Source organism: Pseudoliparis swirei, chromosome 1 (assembly GCF_029220125.1).
Source record: "Pseudoliparis swirei isolate HS2019 ecotype Mariana Trench chromosome 1, NWPU_hadal_v1, whole genome shotgun sequence".
Lineage (NCBI taxonomy): Eukaryota > Metazoa > Chordata > Actinopteri > Perciformes > Liparidae > Pseudoliparis > Pseudoliparis swirei.
Window position 1 is genome coordinate 9,658,016 of NC_079388.1, and position 27,989 is coordinate 9,686,004.

The window sequence follows — 27,989 nt, forward strand, 5'->3', positions numbered from 1 at the left end:
GATGGACAAGCGAGACATGCGCAGTGTAACCGGCGGGCACTGAGACCATGCGGAAAGTGCTGTCAGCTAGCTGTCGCTCACTGTGAACCGTTGACGCTCCTCGTTCACACAGCTGAGAGCTTCACGTCTGTATCGCCGACAGACGCTGGAATATTAATCGATAACTCCTTTTCTTTTCGTTTTCCCTCTTTACGTTATGTGGTCATGACGAAGTGAGCATGGCCAAGCGACCGGGGACTGCCGACGGGATGTTGACTTCGCAGACCATTCTCCGAGACTTCGCGTCCGATTCGAGCCCCGGGGATGTGGCCATGGACTGCAGCGGCGACGCCGCGGAGGTCTCCTTGGAAGACATCCTGAAACTGTACAGCCAGCCGATAAACGAGGAGCAGGCCTGGGCCGTGTGCTACCAGTGCGGTCGGACTTTAGCGCAGAAACGTCGGAGGAAAAGCTCCAAGTCCGCCGGTGGTTCCTCCGTCGACTACCCGAGGAGGATTGAGGGACCCGGGGATGTGAAGATCGGGAGGGACGGGACCGTAACGCTGCTCTTTGAAGACAGCACAGGTACACGAGCCTCGCCTCCGGCCAAGGTGTCGAGATGTCATTACAATCCTAGTCCTGTTTGAGCTACTGCGCAGCTAAACCGACAAAGACCACTATCTCTACAGACGCCTTTCCCTTCACGTCGCTCACAGGCCAAGGAGCGCCTCCACAAAGGGGCCATGTTGTTGTGCTGTCTGCTTCCAGCCATGTGGTGAATGTGTTTACGGATGCTCGATGCGGTCATTAAAAATACATCACCGACCACCGCATAGCTGCAGGGAAGGAAGGCGACAAGGGAAGCTGTATATCAATAATTAAATGACTGGGTCTGTTCTCGCAACATAATCTAGTGTTGACATTATAAACATGGATCATGTTATTGCTTTATTCAAAAGGGTGTGTAAACAGGGGCTGGTATAGGAGGCCTACTTCGTCTAGGTTTGTTTATTTAAATTACGCTCCTCCAGCGGTCAGTTATCTACAGTAAACAATGACCCACGTGATGAATTAACACTGCAGAGCATCTTTGGGCTCAGTCCCGAGCGAAGCCAAACAGCGAGCATCAAGGCCGAGGTTACTTTCTGGCAAAAAGCCAAATGCGGATGAGTCTAATTGCTGCCATCATTGAGGTAAAGCTTAGGGCGAGGAGATGAAAGTGGGTGCTTGATGTGGGCTGAACGCACCTGAGGAAGATTTTAAACGCAATGGAAACACGTTTTAATAAAGTTTCGTAAACATAGTGAGGTGGAAGCTTGCAGGCACATGGGCTGCGTTTAGTCGATCCACTGAAATTGTGTTTGTGGACATCCCCTTTCCTGCTGGTGTGTTCCACAAGATGAAACGACTATTGGATGAATTGATCAGTCAATTGACGGAATTATTTTTTGTAAATAATCCGAAAAGCACAAGTGTTATTCCAATTACACACCAGTTTCTCAAATACAAACATTTGCTAGTTTTTCATGATAGTAATTTAAGTTTTGTCTTTTGGATTGTCTGTTGTAGAAAAGGAGCAACATGAAGACTTTTTGGAGACCAAACTATCGTTGATGAGCCAAATCAGTCATGTATCTGACAACGAGCTACCCGTCTGCCTCCGTGAACAAAAACAGGCAGATTATAGCAAATCATTCTAGACACTGACTTGAACCCTGGCGTCTTTTAATATAGTCAAGCATAGATTTACACTTGAGGATTTAACCAGAATGCAGTCAACTACTGGAGCAACTACCAACTTTGGGCTCAAAGACCAGCTGGGAACTAATTCAAAGGTGCTTCCTGCAAGGCCTCTCCACATCAGTTCTGGTGTGTCGAGAGTTGTGCAGGCAGATGTACAGAGTTTCTCAAATACCTTTTTCAATGCATTCCAATAATATGTGAAGATGCTGTTGGGTGGGGGAGGTGTGTCCATCAGCTCAGCCGAGCATCAGGCACTGAGGTTATATCCTGTCTCTCCTGGGAACTTATTAGCCACACTTTCTTATTTCTCCATCCCCTGTTTACACCCCTCCATGCAATCTCGCTCCCTAACCCTTCAGTCCAGCTCTCACTTATCTCCTCATATTAAACCTGGAGAGGTTTTCTTTGTGTTGAAACTCTCAGTATAAACCCATTCAGCCAGTTCTTCTGAAAGTCTTAACTCTGCTAAAATAAAATAAACATGATGATTAGATGCAGACTTCAGTTTGACTGCAGATGAGTTTGGAGATTAAGGTGCAGAGTCCTTTGCTGCGCCTCTGGCTAGTGGCGGAGGTATTTTGGGACAGCTCGGCCCTGTCCTGATTCTTATTAGGCTCGGTGATGAGGGAGACGTGAGACCTATTAAGCTTTCAGTAGCTCTGTGTCCCGTTTCAGAGGTTGCTATCCCAGCACAAAAAATAATTGCTTATGTAATCTCCCTATGGCCTACAGGAGTCGTTGGCATTATTTGGCCAGCACCCAGACCACCAACACTGAGGCCTTCACATCTTAATGCTTGTATCAAGATGTCCTCTGCACACTGCAGGACGTGTGTATGTTAGTGATGCCTAGCAAACAAAATCAGACTAATAAGCAACGCAGTCTGAGTCAAGTGTTTTATTTTTTGGCTTAATTGATATATGCTGCTCCTGCTGCAGTTGGCTCAATTCACACGGAGCATGGGGAAGAATATATTCACTGCCGCTCCACGTTGCCAAGACAAGCGCCTGAATGAGAGAGGCTTGTTTACCCCGAAGAGTTTCAATGCTTTATATCGGTACAGAGGATTTTTTGTTGTTAATTTGTTGCATTCGGTATTTTACTCCAATGTAATTCAATACAGTTGACGTGGTTAATAGTCACTGAAGGAGTTTACATATGTTTTTTAACATGTCTGTATTTATAGATTCGCGATGGCGCAATATATATATTTTTTAAAGATTCATTCTGTTAGAGAAGTCTTTCAACTCTGCATCTCTCTGTGAACCTTTTTCAGCAGCACAGCGGTTGACATTTCACTGAATAGGATCGTCTGAGTGAGACTGCACAATGCTCCAAATATGCCTCACGGTGACTTAATCGCTCTCAGAGAGACGAGGGCCCTGGCCAAGCCTTCTCCCCTTGACTGGGACAAACAGAGGACCCAGTGTTTCTCAAATGAGCGTTGGTGGATGACGGTTTGATTTTTTTCTACCGTCTGTTGGTGGTACTTCATGGTGACCTGCGCATAAATAAGTAAAAAAATGTGTATTTTCTGTCTGTCTCCTTCATTTCTGGATAGAAAACACATTTCATTGTATGCAGACCCAGCAGTCAGAGAGCCTGTTTTTAATTGGAAATGACTCGATCACTGCTTCAATTTAAACTGGATTGGCACTTGCATTAGCATTCAGAGAGATGATGCATCTGGCCAAGTGTGTCATTTATATGCAATGACCTAATTTTACAGTCTGGACTGGGGACAAAGTCCGCACATCTATCTCCCTATTCGTACTTTCACCCCAGATGTTACTCTTACCTGCAGTTACCCTGTGCTCCAATCACCATTCTCCAGTGATTAGCTGTCAAAAGTTAAAGTGTGTAACTATTCCGTATGGGAAAGAGACTTCCTATGTGTGTTCTGAGTTCTTGAGATCTATCGGATAGGTACAGGTGTGTTGGAAAAGCCTTTTACGGAACAAGAGATAAGATTGTTACAGCGATTGTCTCTTTTTTATCTAATAAAGGAAAGAAACGACAGCTTTTTCTCACCCATTTTATGGCCCTGTGATTTGTTGTATTGTTGAGAAAAGATTTGTAGTGAGGTTTAAGGTTTTTTTATATTGACGGTCCATTTTGAGAGAGGATTTCATTGACCGTGTTTACATGCATTCGAATAACTGGCTTAGTCGGACTGAAATTGAATTATCCGTTTCATGTGAACACCTTTATTCGACTATGTGCGGTCCGACTACGATCCGATTAACACCCCTGGATAACTCGATCCGGTTGATAATTCGACTATCGCGGCGTAACTGTGAATTGGATTAGGAACTGGACTTTCCGTCTTTGCGCATGCTTGAGATCCCGACGCCCTCCTCCCCCCTGTCACTGCCGGGAGCCACCACACATTTCTGGACTGAAGAGCAGACAGAATTTATGCTTATGTTGTTGGTTGTTGTTGGTGGTGGTGAAGAGGTCAAGCGGAAATGGCTGTATCACCACGAGTTGTAATGAAAACAGCGCCACCTATCGTATCGGATATGACATGCTTTCGGCCAATGATTCGAATTTCTCACTGCCATGTATATTGGGATAATAGCAGATCCCCCAAAAGATAGCATAGTCCGACTAAAGCAAGATTAGAATTATACCATCATGTAAACACACTGACTGAAATGAAGAAAGGCCGTATAGTCTTTCTCCCGAGTACGAGGGAATAGTCGTATCACTGTAACCAGAACCCAGTGGCAGGTTTTGACACCTCAGATTGCCTCAAGCAGCCACTGCAGAGAACATAATCATTTATTCACTCGGTAGTTTTACAGTTGTCGCGCCTTGCAGCTCCCTTCGTCTCCTCTCAAGTTGAATATTTTATGTCCTGTAATACTGACGTGTTCTTTCTGTCTTTTTAGATGTCAAACACAATTATACAGAACGTGTCCACGAATTCGTCGTAGGGTGTGCTTGCACTATTAACAATTCTTTACATTATTTATGAGTGTAATAAATCCTTGTTCTGTCATTACAGATAAATACCAACAGGCTGCAACGTCATTAGAGGTGAGTGTCCCGTCAGTCTCCTGAAGCACTCAAAGTTCTGTCTCCCTTTTCAACGTGTGCTGGAAGAGCAGTTGGTCATTATGTATATTAATCTCAATATAAAACATGCTGTTTCTAAAACTTGATTGTTAATTCAGTTATCAGATGTCTTTTCACTCCACAACTGTCATGCGTCATTTTGTTATGACTACTTAAGAAACTATTTTTTCACAGCTTACCCACCACTGACTCTACTATTGAGAAATTAATAACACACGTTGGCTGGTGTGGCCACTGTGTTGCAATATTGTTGACAGTTGAAAAACATCTCAGTGGAGCCAATGCAAAAATACATATATAAACTAGAATGGGCACTCGGTAGATTGGGCATATCACAAGATTGGGCATTGAATTATGAACATTTTGGCATTAGTTGCATGCCAATTGGACAAAAATGTATCGTGCTTTGGTAAAAAAAGAGTTTGACCTTTCCATGACCTTGACCTTTGACCCGATTGATCCCAAAATCTAATCAAATGGTCCCCGGATAATAACCAATCATCCCACCAAATTGCATGCGATTCGGTTCAATACTTTTTGAGTTTTGCGAATAACACGCATACAAATAAATAAATAAATACACGGCGATCAAAACATAACCTTCCGGCATTTTCAATGCGAAGGTAATGAACACTTACAGATTATCTATTCTGGTAAAGAGGGGTGGTATTTCCTTCTGAATATGATGATTCTTCCTTAGGGAATGGTAGAAATCGTTTTGAGTCAGTCAAAACATAGATATACACCACTCGGCAGTAACATGAAAATGAATTATATTACCCATACAAATGTACCAACATGCAAGCATTACACCCTTTCATGGACTAGACAATAGTGGGAGTTGGCTTTGTGCAACCAGTCCTCTCCACTCTGTCGAGTACTTATTATGTTTGCTGCACTTTGATGCAAAAGAGCACCTAAAAGAAGAGCATGACTTCTCTTTGTTCATTAAACGTGTTACTTTCTTTACTATCATACGCTCATTGCCAAAACCACGTGAAGAGGACATGTGGCCAGGGTCGGTTTTGCCAAGTGAGGTGCACTGTATGATCCTGGGAGACGTCGCCTTCAAATCTTTATTTTGTATACAAAAACTTAGTGCACAATGTTTTCCGTCAAGTCTGAGCAGTCTGATCCTCGTTCATGTGATCACAGGAATGCACAGTATGCGTTTGTTTTCGCATGGCTGAATTTGAAGTAAAATTCCTTGACCTCAGCTGACAGTCCTGCCCTCTCCTCCTCCTCCTCTGCAGTTGATACTGAGTTCCTCCTTGCATCATTATCTTTGCTTATGCTATGTTACTGAGAATTAACCTGGGCCTTATTTCTCATACTCGTCTCGTTAATTTGAACCAGTCCGACATCTAAAGGGGGAAGTGTTGATCACTGAAACCATGATTTTATAGCGGCACCAAGTCAAATAAACTGAAAGGAACAGCTTCTTTTTTTCTCCGCTGACGAGGAAGAGATGATCATGATTGCATTTTAGGAATTCCAGACTATAATTATGAACATGTAACACCGCTGTCATTAAATCCATTCACTTCCTGCTCTAAAGGGGGCGTGGCTTATCTCCATGGCTTATCACTATGGAAACGGTTATACACCAGGGAAGAAATTACCACTATTTCTGCTTTATACTTGTTGTGGAACTCCCACAAACATCGGAACATCAAACGCCCTCTGGCTTCATAACAATATCATATATAGTTATACAGAACATCACCCGTAGGCTCGCAGAGCTTGGTAACTTTCACTGGCGACTACGTCTGAAAAACTGGATGAAAATCCTCTTTATTCTCGTGTATTCATGAACCTGCTCTCTCAAACGCGTTTGGTGTGAACGCAGCGCAAGTGTTGGGGAAATGTATCGTCTAATATTAGTGCCTCATCACCCCAATCGAGCCGATTTATATTTCTTTAAATGTGCCTGCTGGCAGTCGGTTTAATGGCTCAACTCTTCCAGAACAAGTAGATAATATATGTGTGTGTGTGTGTTTATATATATATATATATATATGTGAAGATGACCATATAGAATAGGAGTTTCTTAAGCGCGAAATAAACTATGAACAGCTCGGCATACAGCGGCTTTCCTGATGTTCTGCATCGCCAACACTGTACACAAATGTACAACAATGTACACAAATATACAACACTGTACACAAATATACAACAATGTACCACTCTCAAAAAAGCGCAAGGCTCTGCATAGTCTGAGTCAATACCGGCTGAGGCGTTCAATGTGGTCAAAGGTCTGTTAATAAATGATTCCTTGTGTGCAGAATGGATAGCGCTTGTATAGGAAGTCATCATGACGTGATAAGAACTCTCTAACTATAAAACTCTAATCTAACTAGTATGGCTGCTTCATCAATGAGGAAGTAAGCTTGATTTTCTTCAGGGGACGTGGCCAGATTATCCAGCTAGACTGAATGAGCCTGCACTGGAGCAGGTGCCAATTTTTGTAATTGTTGCTATGGTGATTTTTCCAAACTTGCTTTGTGGCACCGAAAAGCCTCGCTTGTGTAATCTCATCCTTGAAATTATCCCACTAACTACGTTAGCCAGGTACGAGAAATAGGGCCCTGGTGTGTTGGCCTTGTTGGTAACAACTTGCACAATGGCTAGTTGTGCCTCAGCGATAATATTCCACAGTCGCCCACAAGGCCAAACTTTGAGGATGCACCTTTTTTGTGTTTTGGTTTCTGTCTCATGGATTGATGAAGCAAAGAGATAATTGCATGTCGTGCATGTGTGAGCGCTCATTTAGACTCCATGCTGAAAATAACCCACAGTGGCAATGTTGGTTTGTTGGTCCGTCCACCATTTTGGCTGAGACTGAACTAATTTGGCTTGCCATTAAAATTTGTAGATACCTGCATGCATGGTCCCCTGAGGATAAAACCTAATGATGCCCTGACTTCCTCTAGCGCCACCAGCATGTTGATGTTTTTGTTTTGTGAAATGTCTCGACATATAATGGCTTAATTGCGATAACATGTTGGTTCATGGACCATCAACCACCATTTAAATTAATGTGTTAATGGTAAAATACCTGCAAAATTCCCATTAGCCCCATCAATCCTTTTTGTTTAGTTTTAATTAGCAGGCTTTGCGTTTTGTTTTCCCATTTTGTGTGTGTGTGGTCATGGATAAATTAAGTCCACACCTACTGTAGCGGGAAACAACCATAAACACATTTGGAACAATTAGTTTAATCAAATTGTTTCTCATTCCCATCACGCATGTTTTGAAGATGCCATTTTCGCAACAATACTGAATATATTATAAAGGGAATTAAGAGTTTTAAAATCTGTTGGGATGGATATGTGGAAACAGTTGGTCTGAATCCTACCTATCAATTAGTTATTTGAACAAGAATATTCAGATCATATTTCTGATCTGAATAATGGCTAAGACTGTTGCAATCATGGTGTCCCTAATGGTGAACATGGTATACTTTATCTTAAACATGCAAGCATTATGGTTACACGTCTTATGTGTCAACATGAATGTAGCTGTGTCTACGGTGTATGAATGTACCATGATTGTAAGTCACTGGATAAAAGCGTCAGCTAAATGACATGTAATGTGATTAATGTTCTGAGCATTAACTGGAACTATAAATTCGCTTTGCCTTGACCTACGTGTATTCAGATAATTCTGGAAAATGTATTTAAATGGGCACTGACTCAAATGCAGTGTTACCCCTTTTTGTTGTTGATAGACGGCAACGCTCTCACACTTTGGTCACATTTTGACCAAAGCACATTGTCCCGCATGTCTCGGCGTTGTGTGTTTTGTTTGTGTCTCGGTCCCTTGTGAAAGTGAGTAATCAGTAAGTGCCGCTCTCTCTTATTCTCTGCTTCTAGACACTTGGAGCGAATCATCATCGTTAATGTTAAACCAGTTTCCCTTTGGTCACTTGAGTTAACGCTGGTATTTCTCTTGTGGGGCTCTGTCATCTTTATGGCTTGTAGTAAATAGTTCTTTAAAAGAAAATCATTTGCGTTTCATGTTGTCGACGAGCTCAACCCAGTTCGTCCTCTGTTGAAGATTAAGGCGAGATTAGTTGTATCCGGTTGCAGCTTCCCTGTTGTTCAATTTTGGGTGAAGATAATTGGTTTTCCACCTTAATGCGCAAAGTAATAACTTGGATTTAGAAATGCATCCCAGTAGTTTCAGTCTTCAGGAGTGTCAGCAAGTGGCAGTTAATGCGAGTAGTCCGATTTATTTACTCATTCTCCAAATAATATGGACCCACCATCCTCCAAGTTTGTTCCGTTGTTCACTCGCAGACCGGTTTTCTTTTCTTTGTTGTCAAAGTAAAGTTCCATATCAAAAAAACTGCATCGTCAGTCTTTCATCCTCTTTCCATATGGGTGGAGGTTTGCTGTATTTGGCTGTTTAGCTCAGATTCTGCAGAGCGGTGCATATTTCTGCATGTAAACAGTCGCTGGCCACCACGCTGCAGCTGACTGAACAGGAGCTGCACGTGTCTGCATGTGCAGCTCCTGTGTTTACCGTGTGTCTCCTTGAACCATCACTGCAGGCAATGAGCTCCGTCTCCACACATTTGTGCTTACTCTTGTCAGCTCTGATGTGATGCTGCACAAGAGGAACAGATGTCGTCTTTTTTTCTTTCTCACAAGTTTTAATGATGGCTGTAGAGTTTTAGTGAATATTCCTTAGACGGTTTGCTTACATTTATTTAAATAAGTACAGGTCTGTGTGTATTATTCTTTGGTCGGTGGTCTGTGACTTGAGTGCAGACATAGTCCCCTGGAGTGACTTGCTTGTTTGATTGATCCCTGTATGCTTTACATACCAGTGTTCCTAATTATTTATTATTATTATCCAAATCAATCACATTGCAGCCCCCGAGGGTTACCTGTCGGCCTGTACAGGGATATTCACAGCAAGCAAACCACAGGAATGCCATTTATTGATAGTCTGAGTCAGGGTAATCTATATATATCACACAGCAGAAATCTGTATCTCATTTTCTTCTGGTCCAATCAGCTTTGAGAGATGATTTGGATTTCCACTTCAGTTGGTCAAGTTTATAAAGTTATTGGCGCTTTTGTCACAGATATTTATCTTCTGTCACATAATTGAGTTTGTTGTGTTTTTGAGCCAATGTTGGGAGTCTGACAACCTTTTAGGTGAAACGGTTAGCTGTTGCAGCTGATTCATATTGTTTGAAGACAAATAATCTACACCATGTAATGCTCAGGTGATTTTAACTTTTAACTACGTGGATATGCTACCTTAAAAAAATAAATAAAATCAACTTGAATTCCACCATGCTAGCTTGAAATGATGACACATAATACCAGTAATGGCTGTTTGGTCGAGAGGGACTCTTTCACAATCCGCTTCTGTAATTTCCAGCTGACTTCACATATGAATGCAAACTGGATATCTTTTTAACAAGCGGATAAAGCGGAGCGAGTCGTGTTCTGTCCCACAATGAATAGTGATGCTTCAGACTGGAGGAGGCCGAGCATCCGCTCTCGTGGTGCAAGACCTCTAGCGTAGCTCTACTTATGTAACGCCTGTGTAGTGATGGCTTTGCTACGGCTGCAGCAAGCTGAAGGCTGCTTAGCTGACCGTTGTGATGGTCACCGTGTTGCCTTGGGCCTCAAAGGCAAGAATGTGCTGCGTTAACTCCCACTCAAAGAATTACGTCAATCCAGTTGCTGAAGTTTTGCAAGTATATAGACGTTTGCTTCACATGAAAAAGGGTTTTAATGATTTTATATGAAGCGCGTATTCTGTCTGATTGTATGTCAGTTCATCAGTTGCATTCTATGTTGTCTTATTTAGATAGATAGATATGTACTTTATTAATCCCCAAGGGGAAATTTGTCGTAACAGTAGCAGCACCAATAAACTAAACACACAAGAATTAAAAATAAAATATAAAAAACAGGGATTAAAGATGTATACAAGAAGTATACAAAGTAAAATATAAAATAAAATATATATGTATCTATACAACATATATGCATACACAATATACAATACTAATGACAAATTAAATTAAATATAATAGATTTATAAACATGCATATGACAACTGATATAAATTGACAATTAATTAATTAAACTAGGAATAGTTGGATATTTATATTCACAGATCTGTGTACTAAACACTCAGCAGCACATTAGCCAGACATGTTTCTTTTCTTTCTCCCTTGTTTGTGTTAAAGAGCACCATTTAAAGTTCAAGCAAACATCTTTCTTTGCCAATCTGCTTAGTGGTTGAGTCTCTGACGCTTTCCCCCGTCATGGTTGCTCCTCTTGCATGGCCTGTCGAGCCAGTTTATCCAACCAAGGATAGGTGTCTATATATATATTTTTTAACCGAGTCTTGTTTTTTTGCCTTTCACTTTGCCCCGTATGAATTTAAATGGCAGTTTATCAAAGCTTTACTTCATATATTTAACTTTCATCTAACCAGTTGTAGTCTCATTGAGAATGAATGGCTTTTTTCAAGCAAATTCTGGTCAAGAAAGCAGCACAAACAATTAATACGCAAGTTTTAGCCTCTCCAGAGAGTGTTTCTACTCACGAGTGCCCAAACTTGCCAGATTGAGCCATTTGGCACAACAGTTGATCAAACAGATGTGTTTAATGATGTGCCCCTCTTTATTGTCCCATGATGTCCCATGATTTTAAGTGGGGAAAAAATGGCATTTAATCTTGTTGAGTGGCTATAATTAGGCAGGGATGTCATGCACAGCAAAAGCATTCTTTGTTTGTAGCGTGAGAAAAGTTTCCTGAGAGGAATAAGGTGGATTCAGAATGTACTCCATCCTCACTCGGTCACAAGTCTTCCAATGAGATTGTTAGGTGTATTTAGAAAATTGATGTAATGTTTTCTTTTTCCTGGTTGCTGGCCAACAATTTTACCTCACGAGGCCTCTGCCCCATTCCATCTGACATAATCTCCCAGCGGATGTGATGCCATTCTTTAACATGAAATCATGAAGGTTTTACAACACTGCCATTTTGGTAGAGTGACAGGGTGGAGTTACCGTCTTTTGTTCTCTGCATTCATATATGGACTTCGCTGTTTGCTGAATTGAGTACACGCTGTTACTATTTACATTTAGGAGCGCCAGAAGAACCAGATGAATGTACAGTGTTTCTGGTTAATTATGTGAGACTGGGTGTCTGTGCTTTAATAAACCACAAGCAGTTCATTATTACAAGGCATTTTGTGTTGGCACGGAAATTGGATTCAAACCAAGTCCTACCTTAACGTCATCGCAAATGATATATTGGATTAGAAATCTAGTAATGCAACTGCTTAACTTACACATGAATAACTATACATGGTCCAATGTAAATCTTTACATCCCTTCTTTATGGCCCATGAATGACACCCTGGTGCTGTCCGTCACTCCAGCAGTCCTGAGCATCTCCGCCCACTCGAGCACATATTGTCGTATGGATGGATTATAAGGTTACATAATGAGACGCTAAGCAATAGGATATTTATTTTAGCCCTGGAACAGGATTATCAGCCGCACACTTAGATGGTTGATAACTGGCAATGGTAGAAGACCATGAAACCAATATTTTTCCAGGAAAATAATAATGTTTTTATTCATAGATGGTAAATAGGGAGCCAAGTTAAACCGACAGTTCAGAGGTTTAAATCATAGAGAAGAACCACAATACCAGGTGTCGGGTCATTATAGAGCATAGATGGAGAGATTTGGAAAAATGATGGCATGTTATTTCCAATTATTGGCAAATAATAATTACATTTTGAATATTGACAATTTGATTTTTAGATGAATAGTGTATGTCAGAAAGGTCTATGTTAAACGATCTATAGGAAACGTCTAGGTGTGTTTAGTCCCAACTCGAAGGCGCCACATATGTAATGATTTTCTCCCTTAGTTGCTTCTGTCAATCATCCAAACGCTGCTGAGTCAACACCCTCCCCCTCTGTGCTTTACACTCCCAGACACCTCAGCAAGCCTCTGTTCTCCGGCCCAATCATAGCGAGCCTTGCCCTACGACACCAGCTTCGCCCACATCAAAGCTCTTGTTGAAAAAGGGAGGTGTCCCGATTAAACAATGACGCTCCATTCCTTTACTGTATGAATAAAGTGGTACATTAATGACTGTCTGCCGCGCATTTAGCTCCTCTTATTATGTCAACAAAGCAAACTAAAAATAGATTTGAGTTCTTAGTTGTGTGCAAAAAAAAAATACGTTCCAGCAGGCGGTTCCTGTTTACATCCTAATTGTGTGCAAACCTCGCAGCCACAGCAGTTTCACACTGACCACTCCCTTGTTGAATGTTACCGAGATCAATGATGAATTATAAAATACACAAGGGCATGTAAGCAACAGTATATTTTCTTTCTGGAAGAAGTTAAAGTGTACGTTTATAGGGGCTGCATTTAAAATGATGAGAATGAATGAAGCAGCAAACAACTATTTGCTATGTCAAGATGTCGTGGATTATTGTCAACTTGAGGCGTTGAGTCACTAGCAATGCTCCCAGTCTTGGATCTTGCACTCTTTTCAATGCGAGTACTAAAGTATCAGTTGTGTTGTAAGTCCTGTAAGGAGTTGAAGTGCCAGTCGAAGTTTACTCCTTTGGAGTCCCTCCTTTAGTGAGCTACTAATACGTTGTATTTAATACAATAACAACCATCATAGTAATAACAATCTGTATTTGTAAAGAGCATTTTATATAATGAACATAAACACGGATAGCAAACGGTGTCGTCTTTCGGCTCGAAGGAACACAATGTTGGGACTCGTAACAACCGGCACGTAAACTAATCGTGGAAAGAAAAGAAGTAATTTAATAACTCTTGTTTGATTATGAAAATCCCTCAGCTTCCCTACTTGTCAAGCTAAACAACAGTTAATGTATGTTTATAACTGACTGTTCAATTTCAAGTTTTCCCCCCATATTTAAGGAGTAAATTATGCGTTATTGTGAAAAGACAGTCGTTGTCAACCTTAATTATCACTTTTTTTTTCTCTCTGTAGAAACTCTGTTGAAAGGAACTCTTTTAAATCTGTAAAATAGATTTATTTTCCAGTATACTGATTCACACCATTCTGTGTCCATTGTCCCACAGGTCATTGACTCATTGGGCATCATGATTTACAAAGCTCTAGACTATGGCCTCAAAGAAAATGAGGAGCGGGAGCTCAGCCCGCCGCTGGAGCGTCTGATCGACATGATGACGAACGCCGACAAAAACCAGAGTGACCCCTGTCCTGACGAGGGCTACGAAGCCACAGAGGAGGAGGATGAGTGTGAGGAGGATCAAGAAGAAGAAGAGGAGCCCGTCTCTGCCACCACCACCAGCTCTGTCAGCAGCATTCGCAGCTACCGAGACCTCATCGCGGTAGGTTGCAGAACATTTCACAAAAGCTTTATTTGTTTTGTTCTTCTGTTAAAAGCTGGTAAAAGATGATCAGTGCAGATGGCACTTTTTCAGTCGGGTGCAATTTGAGATCTGTTTTACCAAAAGTATAATCCTCACATTCATAACATTTTTATCAGTCATATTTAGGGATGGGTATCGTTCGGGTTTTTTCCGATACCGGTGCTAAACCGGTACTTTTAAAACGATACCGGTGCCTAAACGGTGCCTGAACCGATACTTTTTCTTTTTAAACGCACAATGAGGACATTAAAAACCTCTTGGGCCATAGTCCCTGTTATCATGGAGCACTGACACAAAACGGATATCAGACTGTTAACATACACAATATATGTTCTCCATGATATGATGTGATATGTATTGTCATGTGCAGACCTTATAGGGTTAATCCTGTCACTGTTTTGATGGGCAAAGAGAACAACCAATCAGAGGGACTGAAGATGACACGTGACAAATAAAGTTTTGCTTCTGACAGCGAGAGGTCCACTGAAACAAAGTGACGCCCCACGGTCTTTATTCCTCCGTCATTATATTCCGGGTATACAGCCGGGATCGCTGGACACCAACACATCTGCTAGCAGACTGTCACGCTTGTAGCTCGTAGCTAGCGCCAGCTACGAGCTATCTTAAGCATGGTTATAATGGCTAATTTATTATTTCTTGGCCTACTTTTATGAATGCAAGACTTGCAATCAACGTTACGGTACTAATCTGAGTTCAGGCTGCTCGTCATACTCGGTCTCCACGTGTTCAGGGGGACCGGTGACGGTCTCCCCGTCGCGCCCAGCCTGACGCTGGTGTGCTCCACACGGGTTCACTAGTCACACACGGCGCAGCCTCCGCTGTCAGAGTTACATATGAGAGGCTCGTAACCTGCTGACAGGGCGCAGTCACCACAGAAGTTCACAACAATAGTTTTTTTCAATTTCAATCGGCTCAGGCACCGGAAAGAAGCACCGAAATGTGCGTTGCGTTTCGGTCCGGGTAATACCGGTTGTATTGGAACCGGTACCATATTGGCACCGGGTTTCGGTACCCAACCCTAGTCATATTAGGCATATTAAATATACAGATTCCTCTTTTGCTCTGATTATTTTCTCCCTTTATGCTATTTTTTTTACATCGGCTCTGTTAAGGTAAAGCACATATCAAATTTGCCTGATGGGGGCAATCGTGCTGCAAATTACCCAAGTAGCTTGTGAATATAAGACTGCTAATTATAGCTCTGCAAACATGCTGGTATTTGGGGAATTGGCTTAGGAACTTTCACAGTTCGTTCTTCCATATAATTAACAACTAATGGGTCTGTTTGTTGCCAGTGTGCCTTGTCTGACTTTTATTTCCTCCAACAATGAACTCTTGAGTGTGAAATGCATTATATGTCTGGAGTAGATTACTGCTCATTCCTGACTGACCTCCTTCCTTGTTACTTGGCTCGTCATCAAAACACTGAATCTCCAAACTATGGCATTGGCACAGACTGTTGTAATATCTAGACAAGTATATAGTTAACTTATAAATACAAATTTTGTTTGCAATAGATAAGAATTTCTTGACACAGATAATTGTTTTTTCCATAAACTGAAAACCACGATGCGACTGTATTTTAAGCATGTTCATAAAGACTCACTGCTCAGGTGTCATTTTTCATGTGAATTTCCCTTCAATGGAGAAGGAAGACGACATAGTGCTGAGTCAGACATTCCTGTGGCTTGCCGAGCCCTGTATGATAATATCATAATATGTCACTTGTCTGGTTTCTCCCTTCTGTGTTACTGGGGATAATTCGGCAGTCTACCATCGCTCTGGCAGATGGTCTTTATCATCTTTACCTATCACTGTGAAATGCCACGAAGGCCAAGGTGCTTCGGTGATGCTTGTCGGGCAATGTAGATCAAACTGCACCAACGGGTTCAAACCGTTCAAGTTTGGAGCCATGCCAAAAACACAACATTCAAGTCGAGTTTTGAATATTTCAAGAATTGTTGGAGGGATTAGCACACTATTGTTCAGATTATCATTATCACCTGCAATACTGACGAGACAATCGCAGGTGATGGCAAGCAACACTTTTCCGATGACAAATTTTGATGACACATGTCGTGTAAGAAGAAATCCTTATCGCCACAGGGGAAATTCCTTCACTGCGACAGCCCCAGTGATGCTAGTGATCAACTGATGTTTTCTCTAGCATCACTTTGATCCTCACATGTTTGTCTATTTGGGATGGATCAACATTACATTTTATACAAACATTCATATTCCCCCTTGGATTTTCCTTTCCAACTCTCTAACTAGTGCAATTATTAGGCCAACATTTCAGTTTAATAAAGTACTTTAACTGATATAGAATGGCGAACACCTGTTCATGTCAATTTCATAGACTTTGAAAAGGCGTTTGACAGTGTAGACCGTGAAATGCTATGGAAACTCATGGCACACTATGGAATCCCCCCAAAGTATACCAACATCATTAAGAACATGTACTGGGACATGCAATGCAACGAACTCTTCCAGGGATGCGCACAAGAAAAATTCAAAGTACTCACTGGTGTGAAACAGGGCTGCCTGCTTTCCCCTTTCCTCTTCCTTCTGTGCATTGACTGGATCATGGTACAATCAACCCACAATAAAAAGACTGGCATCCAGTGGAGTCTAACAGAACATCTGGAGGACCTCGACTTTGCGGATGACATCGCACTACTCTCCCATAGCCACCAACAGATGCAGGACAAATCCGAACTGCTAGAAAAAACGGCAGCTGGACTTGGACTCAAAATAAATGGACCAAAAACCAAAGTAATGCGGATAAACACCAAGAACACGGACCCAATAACCATCGGGGACCAGACGCTGGAAGATGTCAACAAATTCACCTACCTGGGAAGTGTGATAGCTGTTGATGGTGGGACAGAGGATGACGTGAAGACAAGAATTGGGAAAGCAAGAACAGCATTTAATATCTTAAACAAAATTTGGAAAAGTAAAAACATCTCCCTCAAGACGAAGCTTCAAATCTTCAACTCCAACGTCAAAACCGTGCTGCTCTATGGCTCCGAAACCTGGAGAACTACCACTAACATCACAAACAAACTACAAACCTTCATAAACCACTGTCTAAGACGCATCCTTGGAGTCTTCTGGCCAAACACAATTAGCAACATCAACCTATGGGAATGCACAAAACAAGAAACAGTAGATATACAGCTGTTAAGGAGAAAATGGAGCTGGATTGGACACACACTACGAAGAAACACAACAGCAATAACAAAACAGGCACTGACATGGAAACCACAAGGCAAACGGGGTAGAGGACGACCCAAAAACACCTGGAGAAGGAGCACAGAGCAGGAATTCAAGAAGAAGGGGCTGACGTGGAAACAGCTGGAGAGGATGGCTCAGGACAGACGAGGGTGGAAACAATTCATCAATGGCCTATGTTCCGAGAGGAATACAAAGGCTTAACTAACTAACTTAACTGATATCCGCAATACTAATAACTTCACGCTCAGCCTCCGTTGTGCTTTGTGTTTGATGCCAATTACAAAATGTTGGATACTTTCACACTGAACTAATGTGGTGAACATGGTACGCTGTACGCTTGCTGAACATGAGCATGCTGGCTTTAGCTTCAGCATCGAGCGCCGCTGTGAGCTGCAGACTCTTAGTCGTGGTGCTACATTGTCTGGGTTTGGCTGAAAATGTAGTCAATGATTTCAATAGCTGGAAAGTAAAATCCTAAAGTGTCATTGTACATGGCCACCGAATGGTGTGTACATCCATACATGTTTGGTATATTTGTGGTCATAACTATGCACAATGTTGTCTCAAAATGTTGGTCACAAAAAGACCCTTTGCATTAATCATAGAAGATATGCATGTGTACATCAGGTATTCATGATACTTGTACATTATATTGGCCATGTTTAATTAAAGATTTTTACAGAACCAAGTAAATAAAATCCATTTTATTCATAAATCCCAATATCACAAACTACATTTACCTCAAGGGGCTTTGCGGTGGTTTCAAGTCCCACCGTATAAAACCCAATTCCCTTTCTTTTCTCTCCAGCTATGTTCTTCCCACCTGACCAGCACATCCGACGCTGCCGGTCATTACCAGGCCGTGTGTCGTGCTCTTTATGCGGAGACCAGGGAGCTGAACACCTTTCTGGAGAAGATCAAGAATGCCAAAGAGGTAAGAAACTATGGCATGTGACATCGGCAGGTTATTATTAAATGTAGAGAAGATAAGTCTGAATCTGTAAGGACAACAGACTTTCCAGTTTGACCACTTTGTCGGGTCATCCGAGAACTCATCCGTGTTTTCACTACTTGGGTTAACTCTTTATGAACGTGGTCTGGCTTGCGGTTTGTCAATTATTTCTGGAACTGGAGTATTTGACTGATTACTGAGGGACTCCCGACTGAGCTGCTTAGAGACGGTGTGTTTTTAGACTATTTACCAACTGTTCATCAAGATGTATTTGCCCACTCTGGCCTAAACAGAATTAAGTTCTTGTTGAGTTACTAGGACAACTTTGTGTTCCCTGAGTCAAGATTTTGTAAAAGATGTAGGCATGTGATTTTTTCCCACAGTGTAGCTATGCCTCAGTGTGTATGCACTCATGCTCTGGCTTTGTCTTCTGCATGAGTCATGCAAACATCCTTACGTAATTTATGGTTATGGAATTAGGTGTAACCTTGTTACACTGATTTAAGGAGCTTACAGGAGCGGAACCCCGGGCTGTGTTGGCTGCTTTGCCCTGAGTGTCAGTGGATAGTTGCTAATAAGTAACTCTGTATCCCACATGCTTACAAATTAGAAGGCGAGTCGATGAGTCTTTCCTTCAGTTTCTCCTGCTGATGTTGTTTTCCCTTTTCTCTAGCAGTGTGTGTCGGTGTCTTCTTGTTAAATTCACGTCTGTTCTGCCCATCTAGAAATAAATCAAAACCGTTGTTTTTTTGCGAAAGGTGTCAGTCGGCTACAGGTTGTCGTGGTTTAAAAACGGTTTAAAAAGATTAGACTTGAGGAGTGTTCAGCAGGAAACGCAGGCGTGGATGAATGGATGTGTCGATGAGAAGAAAATCATCTGCTTTCTTTGATTCCAGAGATATCGTAGATCATGTATCTAGTTTGATTAACCAGAACCTAATTTAGATTTATTTAATTATTATTATACAAGTTGTATTTCTGGTTGTTTTTTACATAGAAAATTCAGAGGGACCGTATTCTTTTGCTGGTGGAGCTACTAGAATAGCACCCTGTCAATCAAATGAAGGCGGCTACTTTGTCCTCACTTAATGTCGTGCCTTCAGTGAAAAACAAATCAACTGAAAGAATAGTGTGAAAGCAGAGTGAATGTTTACAATATCTAGACTTTCCACGTGCAGTAAACGACAGTGATTCAATAACTAGCTTCAGCAGGCAGATGTCAATAGCAGCCATTATAGAACGATAGTTTTCTATTGCTTTCCTCTGATACACTGTCAATAGGATATCCACATGCTTATGTAAATCAACATCCCTTGACCGTATGTCAATAAATGTCGTGGTACACCTTTTTTAATATGACAAAAGAAAAGTTTTATTTTTTCTACTTTTCCTTTTTTTTTCTAGAATCTTCAAAAAATGGAAGGTGGTACTCGGGAGGAGCCCGTTAAAGACCTTGATGAACTGCAAAATGCAGATTGGGTAAGGATTTTTTTTCAAACTGATCATGTTTAGGCAATGACATGGCTTATAGACTTCAGTTATTATCATGTCACATCTTTTTTTGTCTCCACCAGGCACGGTTCTGGGTGCAGGTGACGCGAGATCTACGAGATGGTGTTAAATTGAAGAAGGTTCAGGAGCGTCGGTACAACCCATTACCCATTGAATACCAACTCACACCCTACGAAATGCTGATGGGCGATATCCGCTCCCAACTCTACAAGCTGAGAAAAGTCATGGTAAGATGAAAGTATTTTAATTTATTCTTTATCTCTTTGGTTAGAATAAATCAAGACATGTACATCACAATTGGGTGACTCCCCCGACCCCCTGTTTATATTAATAGTCGCATGTTCTGGTAATGGTATTTTCTCTTTCCATGTTTATACAACCACTTGAGTTAGGGTTAAAAAAAATTAATAAATGAAACTTTATCCTCATCAAATGTAACTGTCATTCCAGGTGAAGGGAGACATTCCACCAAGATTAAAGAGGAGCGCTCATGAGATCATTCTTGATTTCATCAGGTCGAGACCGCCTCTTAAACCTGTGAGTAGAACACAACATGGGGACAGTAATCTGAAAATGTAGCTTTTAGTTTTTAATCGTTACCATATACAATATGTATAGAGGAAGTTTGGCAGCATTGAGAGTGACTAATTTAATAATTATCATGGTTATTCAACTTGGTTGTTCAAACGAGACGTCAGTGCATTCCAACTTTTATTGCTGGTTATTTTAATGCACACTGGCATTCACGGTACCTGCCAAATGACGTGTGGATCATAGTTTCACATGTGTTATCGTTACCAAAGTCCTCAACGTTGACGAATCGAAGAGTTGGATGGCTTAATGCAGTTTGTGTCAAATGGGGTTATTTGCAGGGGTTCATGATATTTGTAATATTATATATAATATTAGTCATGCATAATTCTTTGTGAGATAGATAATTTGATTTTTAAGATTCCTATTATCCATGTCATCAGTAAATGCTGGAAACTCAACTGCTGCAACAAATGCTTTTTCCTTTTCTTTCTTCAAACTGTTTTGTGCTGGTTCTTTACTGAAACACATTTTTCAAAAGGAAAACATAATTGAACCACTGACATAATGTGATTACAAAACATGCACTAGTACTCACTTGTTGGTTGTCATGAAAGGCTGCAGCCCGTAAACTGAAACCCCACCCGGCACGTCCCCAGAGCCTCCACGAACGACTGCTGGAGGGCATCAAGGCTGAAAGAAAGCTCAGGCCGGTCTCACCGGACATGATCCGCAGAAGCCGCCTCGGTAAGCCGCGAACAATTCTACACGTTGATATTCTAATGTTCTAATGCACAAATGGCCATTAAGCAAAAATGAATGAGCACAATTCCCTTGATTGTTTCTATCAGCGAGAGTGTCTGTTAACTTACTGCTTCATGAGCCAGACCAACCACTCGGGACAAAAACCCATTAACCATGACTTTACCACATCCATCATGATTACGCTAACAGCCCTCTGCCGACATCGATCTGTTCACTTAATCAGAAGACTGTTTGATCAAGGATCACTTTGCCTGCAGCCCGGAGCCTTGAGAGGTTTGCCTGACCTGAACTGCTAAAGTAACAAGTTTCAAGTTCTTTGGTTTGAACTTTAAACATAGTAATCCTGTTTTGTAATGCTGCTCTTTGTTAAATGTTTAAAGAGGTAGATAATCCTTTTGGTGTCTGGCTATCATAATTGGCCAATTGGATGAAATGTTCAAACCATTAAAGGCTTTAATCGGATAAAAACAGCAAATATGTTGTCGGTCTATACTGTACAGAGCTTATATGTGGTCTACACAAGACACCTTTTGTAAGAGTTTAGGAAGGTAATGTGGAGCAGTGGCAACATAATAGATATGGCAGGCAAACCGGTTGTTCCATAACATAATAAAGCTCTGTAATGATAGATTTTCAAGCAATATGTGTTATAAACTTGGTATATTCAATGACATCCATTTTAACTGTCATGGGTTTCTTTTTCTCCTATTTGCTCCCATTTCGTTAATTTCAAACATGGACATATGTCAGTCATGCGACCTCTTAGCACGTCTTACAGCTTTGACTCATCAGGTAAAGTTTCACGTCACCTATTGTGTTCTTCTTGTTGCACCTTGTGTTTCATTCCAGGCCATTTTGGTGTTGGCTCCGGACTCTCCTTGATTTTAAACACGCCCTTTTTGTGTGTGCTTGTGTTCTACGAATGTGTGTTTGTATGACGCACGACTGTCACCGAGAATGCACCCGAGAAAAAGATCTGTCTGGTGTCAAAACAGTGCAACTAAATCTCTGACGGGGGGGGGGGAATTGTCACCTTGGTCTAAGGTCTTCGGTAGAATGAAAACAAAAAGCTTCAGCGCAGGCATTTCATTTGTCGTCATGTTATGAAGGACAGCGTGTGGTTACTCACAGGAGACCATGTGTGGTCTAGGTGATGAGGGAAAGCCGTTGGGACGGAGCCAACAGGGTGAGATTACAGATCATCACTCTGGCCCTGCAGCCAGTCCGCGCTGCTGGTCACCCTAATCCGCTCGCGACAAATTGCGTAACGCTGGTGAAAAGTTGAACGGCGGATAACCCTCTGAATGTGTCGCTACAATGTCACAGGATGACCATATTCCAGAGAGTTGTATGACAATAACCTTTGCTGCACTCATTGTCTTTGTCCCCCGACACTCCCCCGTCACTAACCTCTCCCTCTTTCCAGCTATGCACAACTACACAGCATCTCCTCCATTCACACCTCACTGATGCTTGTTGCCATCAAGTAGGAATTACAATGTATACGCGTGGTCCTGCTAATAGTTACGTTCCCTTAATTCCTTTGCAGGTGCAGGGAAAAGCATCAGCACCCCTCAGGACTTGTTCCGTACCTCAGGTAAAGAAGAGCCTTTTGTAGAGAAATACATTTCCAGTTTCCTTCACTTAAATCCAACGATTGTCGAGAAAATCTGTATTATAAGCATATGGTTGGGGCTTTTCTCGGTCACCATATGGCCCGTGTATGCTGATTCTGTGCCAGGAAGTAACAATATAAAGATTCTTGAACATTTATTGTTCACTTGTTATAAAAGTTGCCTTATTTCTTTCACCCACAGACTCTCCTGATGGACTCAGGAAATTGGCTGTCAGCACCCAGTTTCTGGCCAGTGGCAACCTGCTGCGACCAACTCCAGATGGAGCCCAGCCCCCTAGCCAGAGGAAGAGGCTGCTCATAGCGCCCACCCTGGCTGAGCTGGACACCTCCGACTCTGACGTGAGATCTCTGACTCCTGTGCTCATAAGATAATCATCACCATCTTGAAAAATGAATAAAGTCAAAACCTAAATGGACTTTGTTTTTGCCATTCAAAGTAATATAACGTTATCCGTGTCACGTGACTAAATGAGTGTAATCTTCTGGTTGACAGGAGGAGCCCTCACAGAGCAGCTCCAGTCTGTCTCCATCTTTGATGGAGGACACATCACCCGAGTCCGTCATCGGGAGGAAGGGTAAGCGCTTAACTGGAATACATTACGTCTTCTTTTTGGTCACAACAAAGAAGTCCAAGTTGTCTTCATAATATATATTGTTTTTGTTCCTTATGTCCAGTTCCTCCAAATCTCTTGCCTCTGTCTACGACCCAACATTCAGACAAGCGTTGGCCTCCACAGAGGAGGCACTCGATCGAGAAGGAGACCCCCACCACCGTCTGCCCCTTTGTCCCTCTCTCCAGACAGAGCTCCAAGTCTTTGGTATGTAAACGGAGTCGCATCATCCCAAACTGCATGAACGAACAAATGAATGAAGACTTCAAAGTAGATGTCAATGTTGCATTAGTGACGGATCTTATTACAACAGTTGCAAATACACTTATATTAGGTGGTTAATCTAAGATGGTCAATTATATTCTTGATTGGTATAACAAAGATTATTCTCTTATCAGTCAAAATAATTAAATATAACCGAGTGAAAAAGAGAGGCTGCTTTAAGAGTAAAAAGTGCATGCATACATGTTTAAGAGATTTTAGAACAGCTTGTATGGAGATTAGAATTTGAATGAACAATTTGAAATCTTCCAACAACACTTGGTACAACATGCATTATCTGTTGAATTTACTCGTGTCCTGTGACCGGTCATTCATTTCCCGTGAGGTCACTGGTTCTTTAGGTAACTCTGCGCCGGTCGTCTGATTCTAGTGAGGTTGATGGATATAATTGAAAACACAAGACAGGCCGCCGTATGAAGGGGATTCTGATGGAATTGGTTAATTCGCACCACTTTTTAGTTAAATTGCAGACCTCTGGCGTCAAACCAGGGGCCCAAGTTTCAACCATCAAATCAAAAGAATGACAGCTCCTCTGGGGACAGTTGTCTCACTTTAACACATCTTTCTGTTGCTCATTTTGTATCATTAAATGTTTGCACTGGTTAGCTGTCCCATACCAAAGACTTACTTGCAGTCATTTCCTGTTTCATATAATTCTGCAGCTGAAGGCGGAGCCCAGTTCCAAGGTAACCTAGTAACCTTCTGTCTATCATTTACCATCAACACATTTTTTGTTTTTGCGTTCGTCCCATTCTTGTGATTGAAATATCTCAGCAACACCTGAGGTAAATATTTTTTTATTTGACCCAAATGTCCAAAGGGTTAACTGATTTTATTTTGGTGGTCACTGTGACCGTGTGTCTGTCCCATCAGACCCAGTCACCAGTTGTGATCCTCTAGCCATAAGTTATGAATGCAGCTATTTCATCAAACTTTTCTCCTGACTCTTGATACAATTCAACACTTGAAGTGTCTATTAAACATGGTTGCAGCATAGCTTGTTAGAATATAAGGTCCTACTTGTTAAAATGCCCTGTTCCCTTTGTCTGCTGGTCAGGTGGAAGCTGCCAGCGGCGCTCGGGGCTCGGTAGGTCACTGTTACTGCATATCTTCCGAAGCAGATAACACGGTGTGGGGAAGTGTGGGTGTTCCAATGCATCTAAAATAGTTTTAGATGAACGGGACCTTGTGTCACGACCATTTGTGTGAATGGGAGATCTGCGGCATTCTGAAAACGTCTCAGGTAAATTAAAAAAGAAAGTACTGTTGAGAAATAATTTAATGACAACAAAGTCTCAAGTCTTTTAATCCAAGCCAACTGAAGGAGATTGAGAGTCGTTGGTTAAGAATTTCTCTTCGCTTTGACTTTGGTTGCTCTGCTATCGAGACTTTCAATAGATGAATATGTTGGGTTGACTCCCAGCTATGTCACAAATCTCCTGGCGACCGCATCGTGATGGGGTCCACTTGCAAATTGGATACGTGGAATTGGTTAAAAATCTGTCATAGTAAACTTAAATGGACTTTTTGTACTTTTGTCCAAGTCTAATTTTAGAAGACAGATTCTTATTTTAAATAATTGAAAGCTGTGGACCACCAACACGAGGAGCATGTTGCATCACCAGCATGCTCTGTATTTTCCGTTCATTGTCTGCGTCATGTCAGTGGAAGCTTCATTTGTGGTTCACAGAACATGGAAGTGTTGTCACCATCTCATCGCATGCTTGGTCGGTTGGTTAAGTGGTGTGCAATGGGTGTCTCATTGGCAGCAGATATCATAATTTCAGATGTTCCACCTTTTTTAAATCTGCATATGTACGTTGTAGTTCGCTGATTTTAATTGTGTTTTTTCTTCAGGAGGAGTTCTGCTACCCGGTGGAGTGTCTGGCTCTGACGGTGGAGGAGGTGATGCACATCAGACAGGTTCTGGTTAAGGCAGAGCTGGAGAAGTTCCAGCAATACAAAGACATCTACACGGCCCTCAAGAAAGGAAAGGTAGACGCCACGTGTAGGATTTTCATCGTCGGAGTGATAATTTTTCATTGTCATCATTTGAATACAACAGATTCCCTGTACCTTCTTCTCCTCACCTCATACTTTCCTCTCTAGGTTTGCTTTTCATGTCGGACCAAGAAGTTCTCTCTCTTTACTTGGTCCTACACCTGCCAGTTCTGCAAAAGGTAAACTGAAACGCCATTACCAATTTAAAGGGGAAATCTAGGTTTATTAACACGCATTGGGGATTACTACTTACCTTCTACAGTTGCTGGATTCTTGCAATGTCATGTATTAACAAACAATCCGGCGGGTCAGATCATCACTTCTATATATGTGAAAACTGTATCAAGCCTTATGTGGCTGCTCAGGGAAGAATTGAGGTTACCAGACTTCTTTAGGCTACTTCTCAGCTCTGCTGTAGAACACCAACTCAAAGGTACTCACACGTGTGGCATAAAAAGGACGATATCTCTGGTTAATCCTTAAACCGTCCATTAATCCCAAAAAAACCCACTGCTATGATTTTTTAAATTTCCCCACTGTGACGAATAAAGGAATATCATATCATATATCATATCATAGTCTGAGAATTTTTATAGAAAATACATTTGTGAAGTGCTGTTTCAAAAACGGCTTCTGTTCAACATAATAGCTATTTTTTGTCTTCTCCAGGCCTGTGTGTTCCCAATGCTCTAAAAAGGTAGGTGACCTGTTTATTTAATATTAAACACACTTTTGAACATCCACTTCAGAATATTCTCCCCCTCCATAAAGGGCATGAAAGAACATAGTTTTTTTAAAATCTCAGATGCGACTGCCCTCCAAGCCCTACTCCACCCTGCCCATTTACTCTTTCGGCCCCAGCGCGGCGGCTAAAGAAGAGGCAAGTGGAGCGTCTGGCTCTGCTGCGCCAGAAAGGCACCCATTCGGTTCTGGACAAAGCCGAAACAGCCTACGCAGAAGTGTTTACAAGTATGTTGCTGTAGAACACCATTTTCTTTATTTACTAATGAAATGTTGTGCTTTTTCCCGAGTAGTTATTATTTATTTTCTGTCTACAGGTTGTCAAAGCAGAGCAGCAGTAGTAACAGCAAAGAAGGGCCGTCGCAGGACGAGCCCGAGCTGCCCGAGCCCGAGCTGCCCGAGGAGCTTACTGAGGACTGGGTCACCATGGAGATCTGTATAGACTGCAAAAAGTTCATCACGGAGATCATCACCTCCAGCAGGCGCAGCCTGTGCGTGGCCACCAAACGGGCCCGTCTCAATCGCAAGACCCAATCCTTCTACATGCCGTCATCTAACTCGGTCAACTTCAGGCCCTATGAGCGCATAAATGAGGTGTAGAAAGTCGGACTGCCCGTTGCACTTTTCTTCCCGCCTCTCGTAGAGCTAAGTTGTTCAATGAAGAAGAAGGAAAAAAAAACCTCAGTGAAGCCCACCCCAAAGTTACTAAAGGTTTTTATACCTTACCCTGTCTCAGGAAAAGTTGGCAGGCTATGATTGGTCATGACTGGTCAGGACTGTGTGATAGCTGCCAGATAACAAAGAAGAGCCATGTTTCTATAAAGAAATCAGAAACAAATCTGTTAGTTGCTGATGTTGCGAATTGTGATCCAGGTAAAATGATGTATATTTGACATCAGATCAGATGATACAGAAAGTCAAAAGCTGCAGTGATAATATGTTATTGTAGGCCCCTCCATAATCTGGGTTTTGGATATATTTTCCAGTTCCTGTTTACTTCTAGCACTCAGGATTAGCAACAGATTGTCTTTTGCCAGGAATGCACTGTAGATCTTCCTGTCAGGTCTGCTGGGGCAAACTCCTTCCTCTCCACTCTACTCCCCTCCTCTCTTATTCTTCCAGCAACAATTATGCCAAATGTAACATCATTCATTTTTTAGCTAGTTGTTTTAATGTAAATTCAATTCTGTGCCTGGTGCCAAAATGTAATTTCTTTCTTTGAATGCCTTTTGTAGTTATGGACCTATTGTACATATGTGTTATATACACTGGGGTATATTTTTAGGGTAGTCCAAGGTTTGGTTTCTTGCCCTTTCCATGTTCCAAGCTGGGCAACAGAAGCACAGACATGTAGGATTATGAATGTGTACATGCTGTAAATCTTAATTGTTCTAAATGTACTATAAAATTAAGTAATAGAGTATAATTTGACCATGTTTTCTGCCTCTGGAGTTTTCT

The 27,989-nt window shown here is 41.7% G+C and overlaps 1 protein-coding gene across 6 annotated transcripts; it reads left to right on the top strand.

The window, feature by feature from the left end:
• The first annotated feature begins 67 nt into the window (after window positions 1-67).
• spire1a (spire-type actin nucleation factor 1a) lies at window positions 68-27,967 on the top strand. Of its 6 annotated transcripts, none has more exons than XM_056416777.1 (20): window positions 68-564; window positions 4,733-4,764; window positions 13,925-14,197; window positions 18,309-18,434; window positions 19,857-19,931; window positions 20,027-20,191; window positions 20,415-20,501; window positions 21,113-21,242; window positions 22,011-22,052; window positions 22,810-22,857; window positions 23,078-23,235; window positions 23,390-23,471; window positions 23,572-23,714; window positions 24,452-24,475; window positions 24,847-24,876; window positions 25,647-25,784; window positions 25,899-25,969; window positions 26,460-26,487; window positions 26,596-26,759; window positions 26,849-27,967. In XM_056416777.1, exons 1-20 carry the CDS (start codon window positions 219-221, stop codon window positions 27,129-27,131), a joined length of 2,445 nt encoding a protein of 814 aa, XP_056272752.1. In that variant the 5' UTR covers window positions 68-218; the 3' UTR covers window positions 27,132-27,967. The 6 variants fall into 6 exon arrangements, with proteins under 6 accessions (XP_056272752.1, XP_056272788.1, XP_056272770.1 ...); XM_056416813.1 differs by having other exon boundaries at window positions 21,155-21,242; XM_056416795.1 differs by lacking the exon at window positions 24,847-24,876.
• Window positions 27,968-27,989: the final 22 nt, after the last annotated feature.

What these genes read in the sequence shown, in the direction of transcription:
- spire1a (XM_056416777.1), top strand. Translation starts at nt 219, where the DNA reads ATGGCCAAGCGACCGGGGACTGCCGACGGGATGTTGACTTCGCAGACC. An exon ending in GCTACCGAGACCTCATCGCG is followed by an intron (nt 14,198 to 18,308) that starts GTAGGTTGCAGA and finishes TTTTCTCTCCAG; the next exon opens with CTATGTTCTTCCCACCTGAC. An exon ending in ACAAGCTGAGAAAAGTCATG is followed by an intron (nt 20,192 to 20,414) that starts GTAAGATGAAAG and finishes CTGTCATTCCAG; the next exon opens with GTGAAGGGAGACATTCCACC.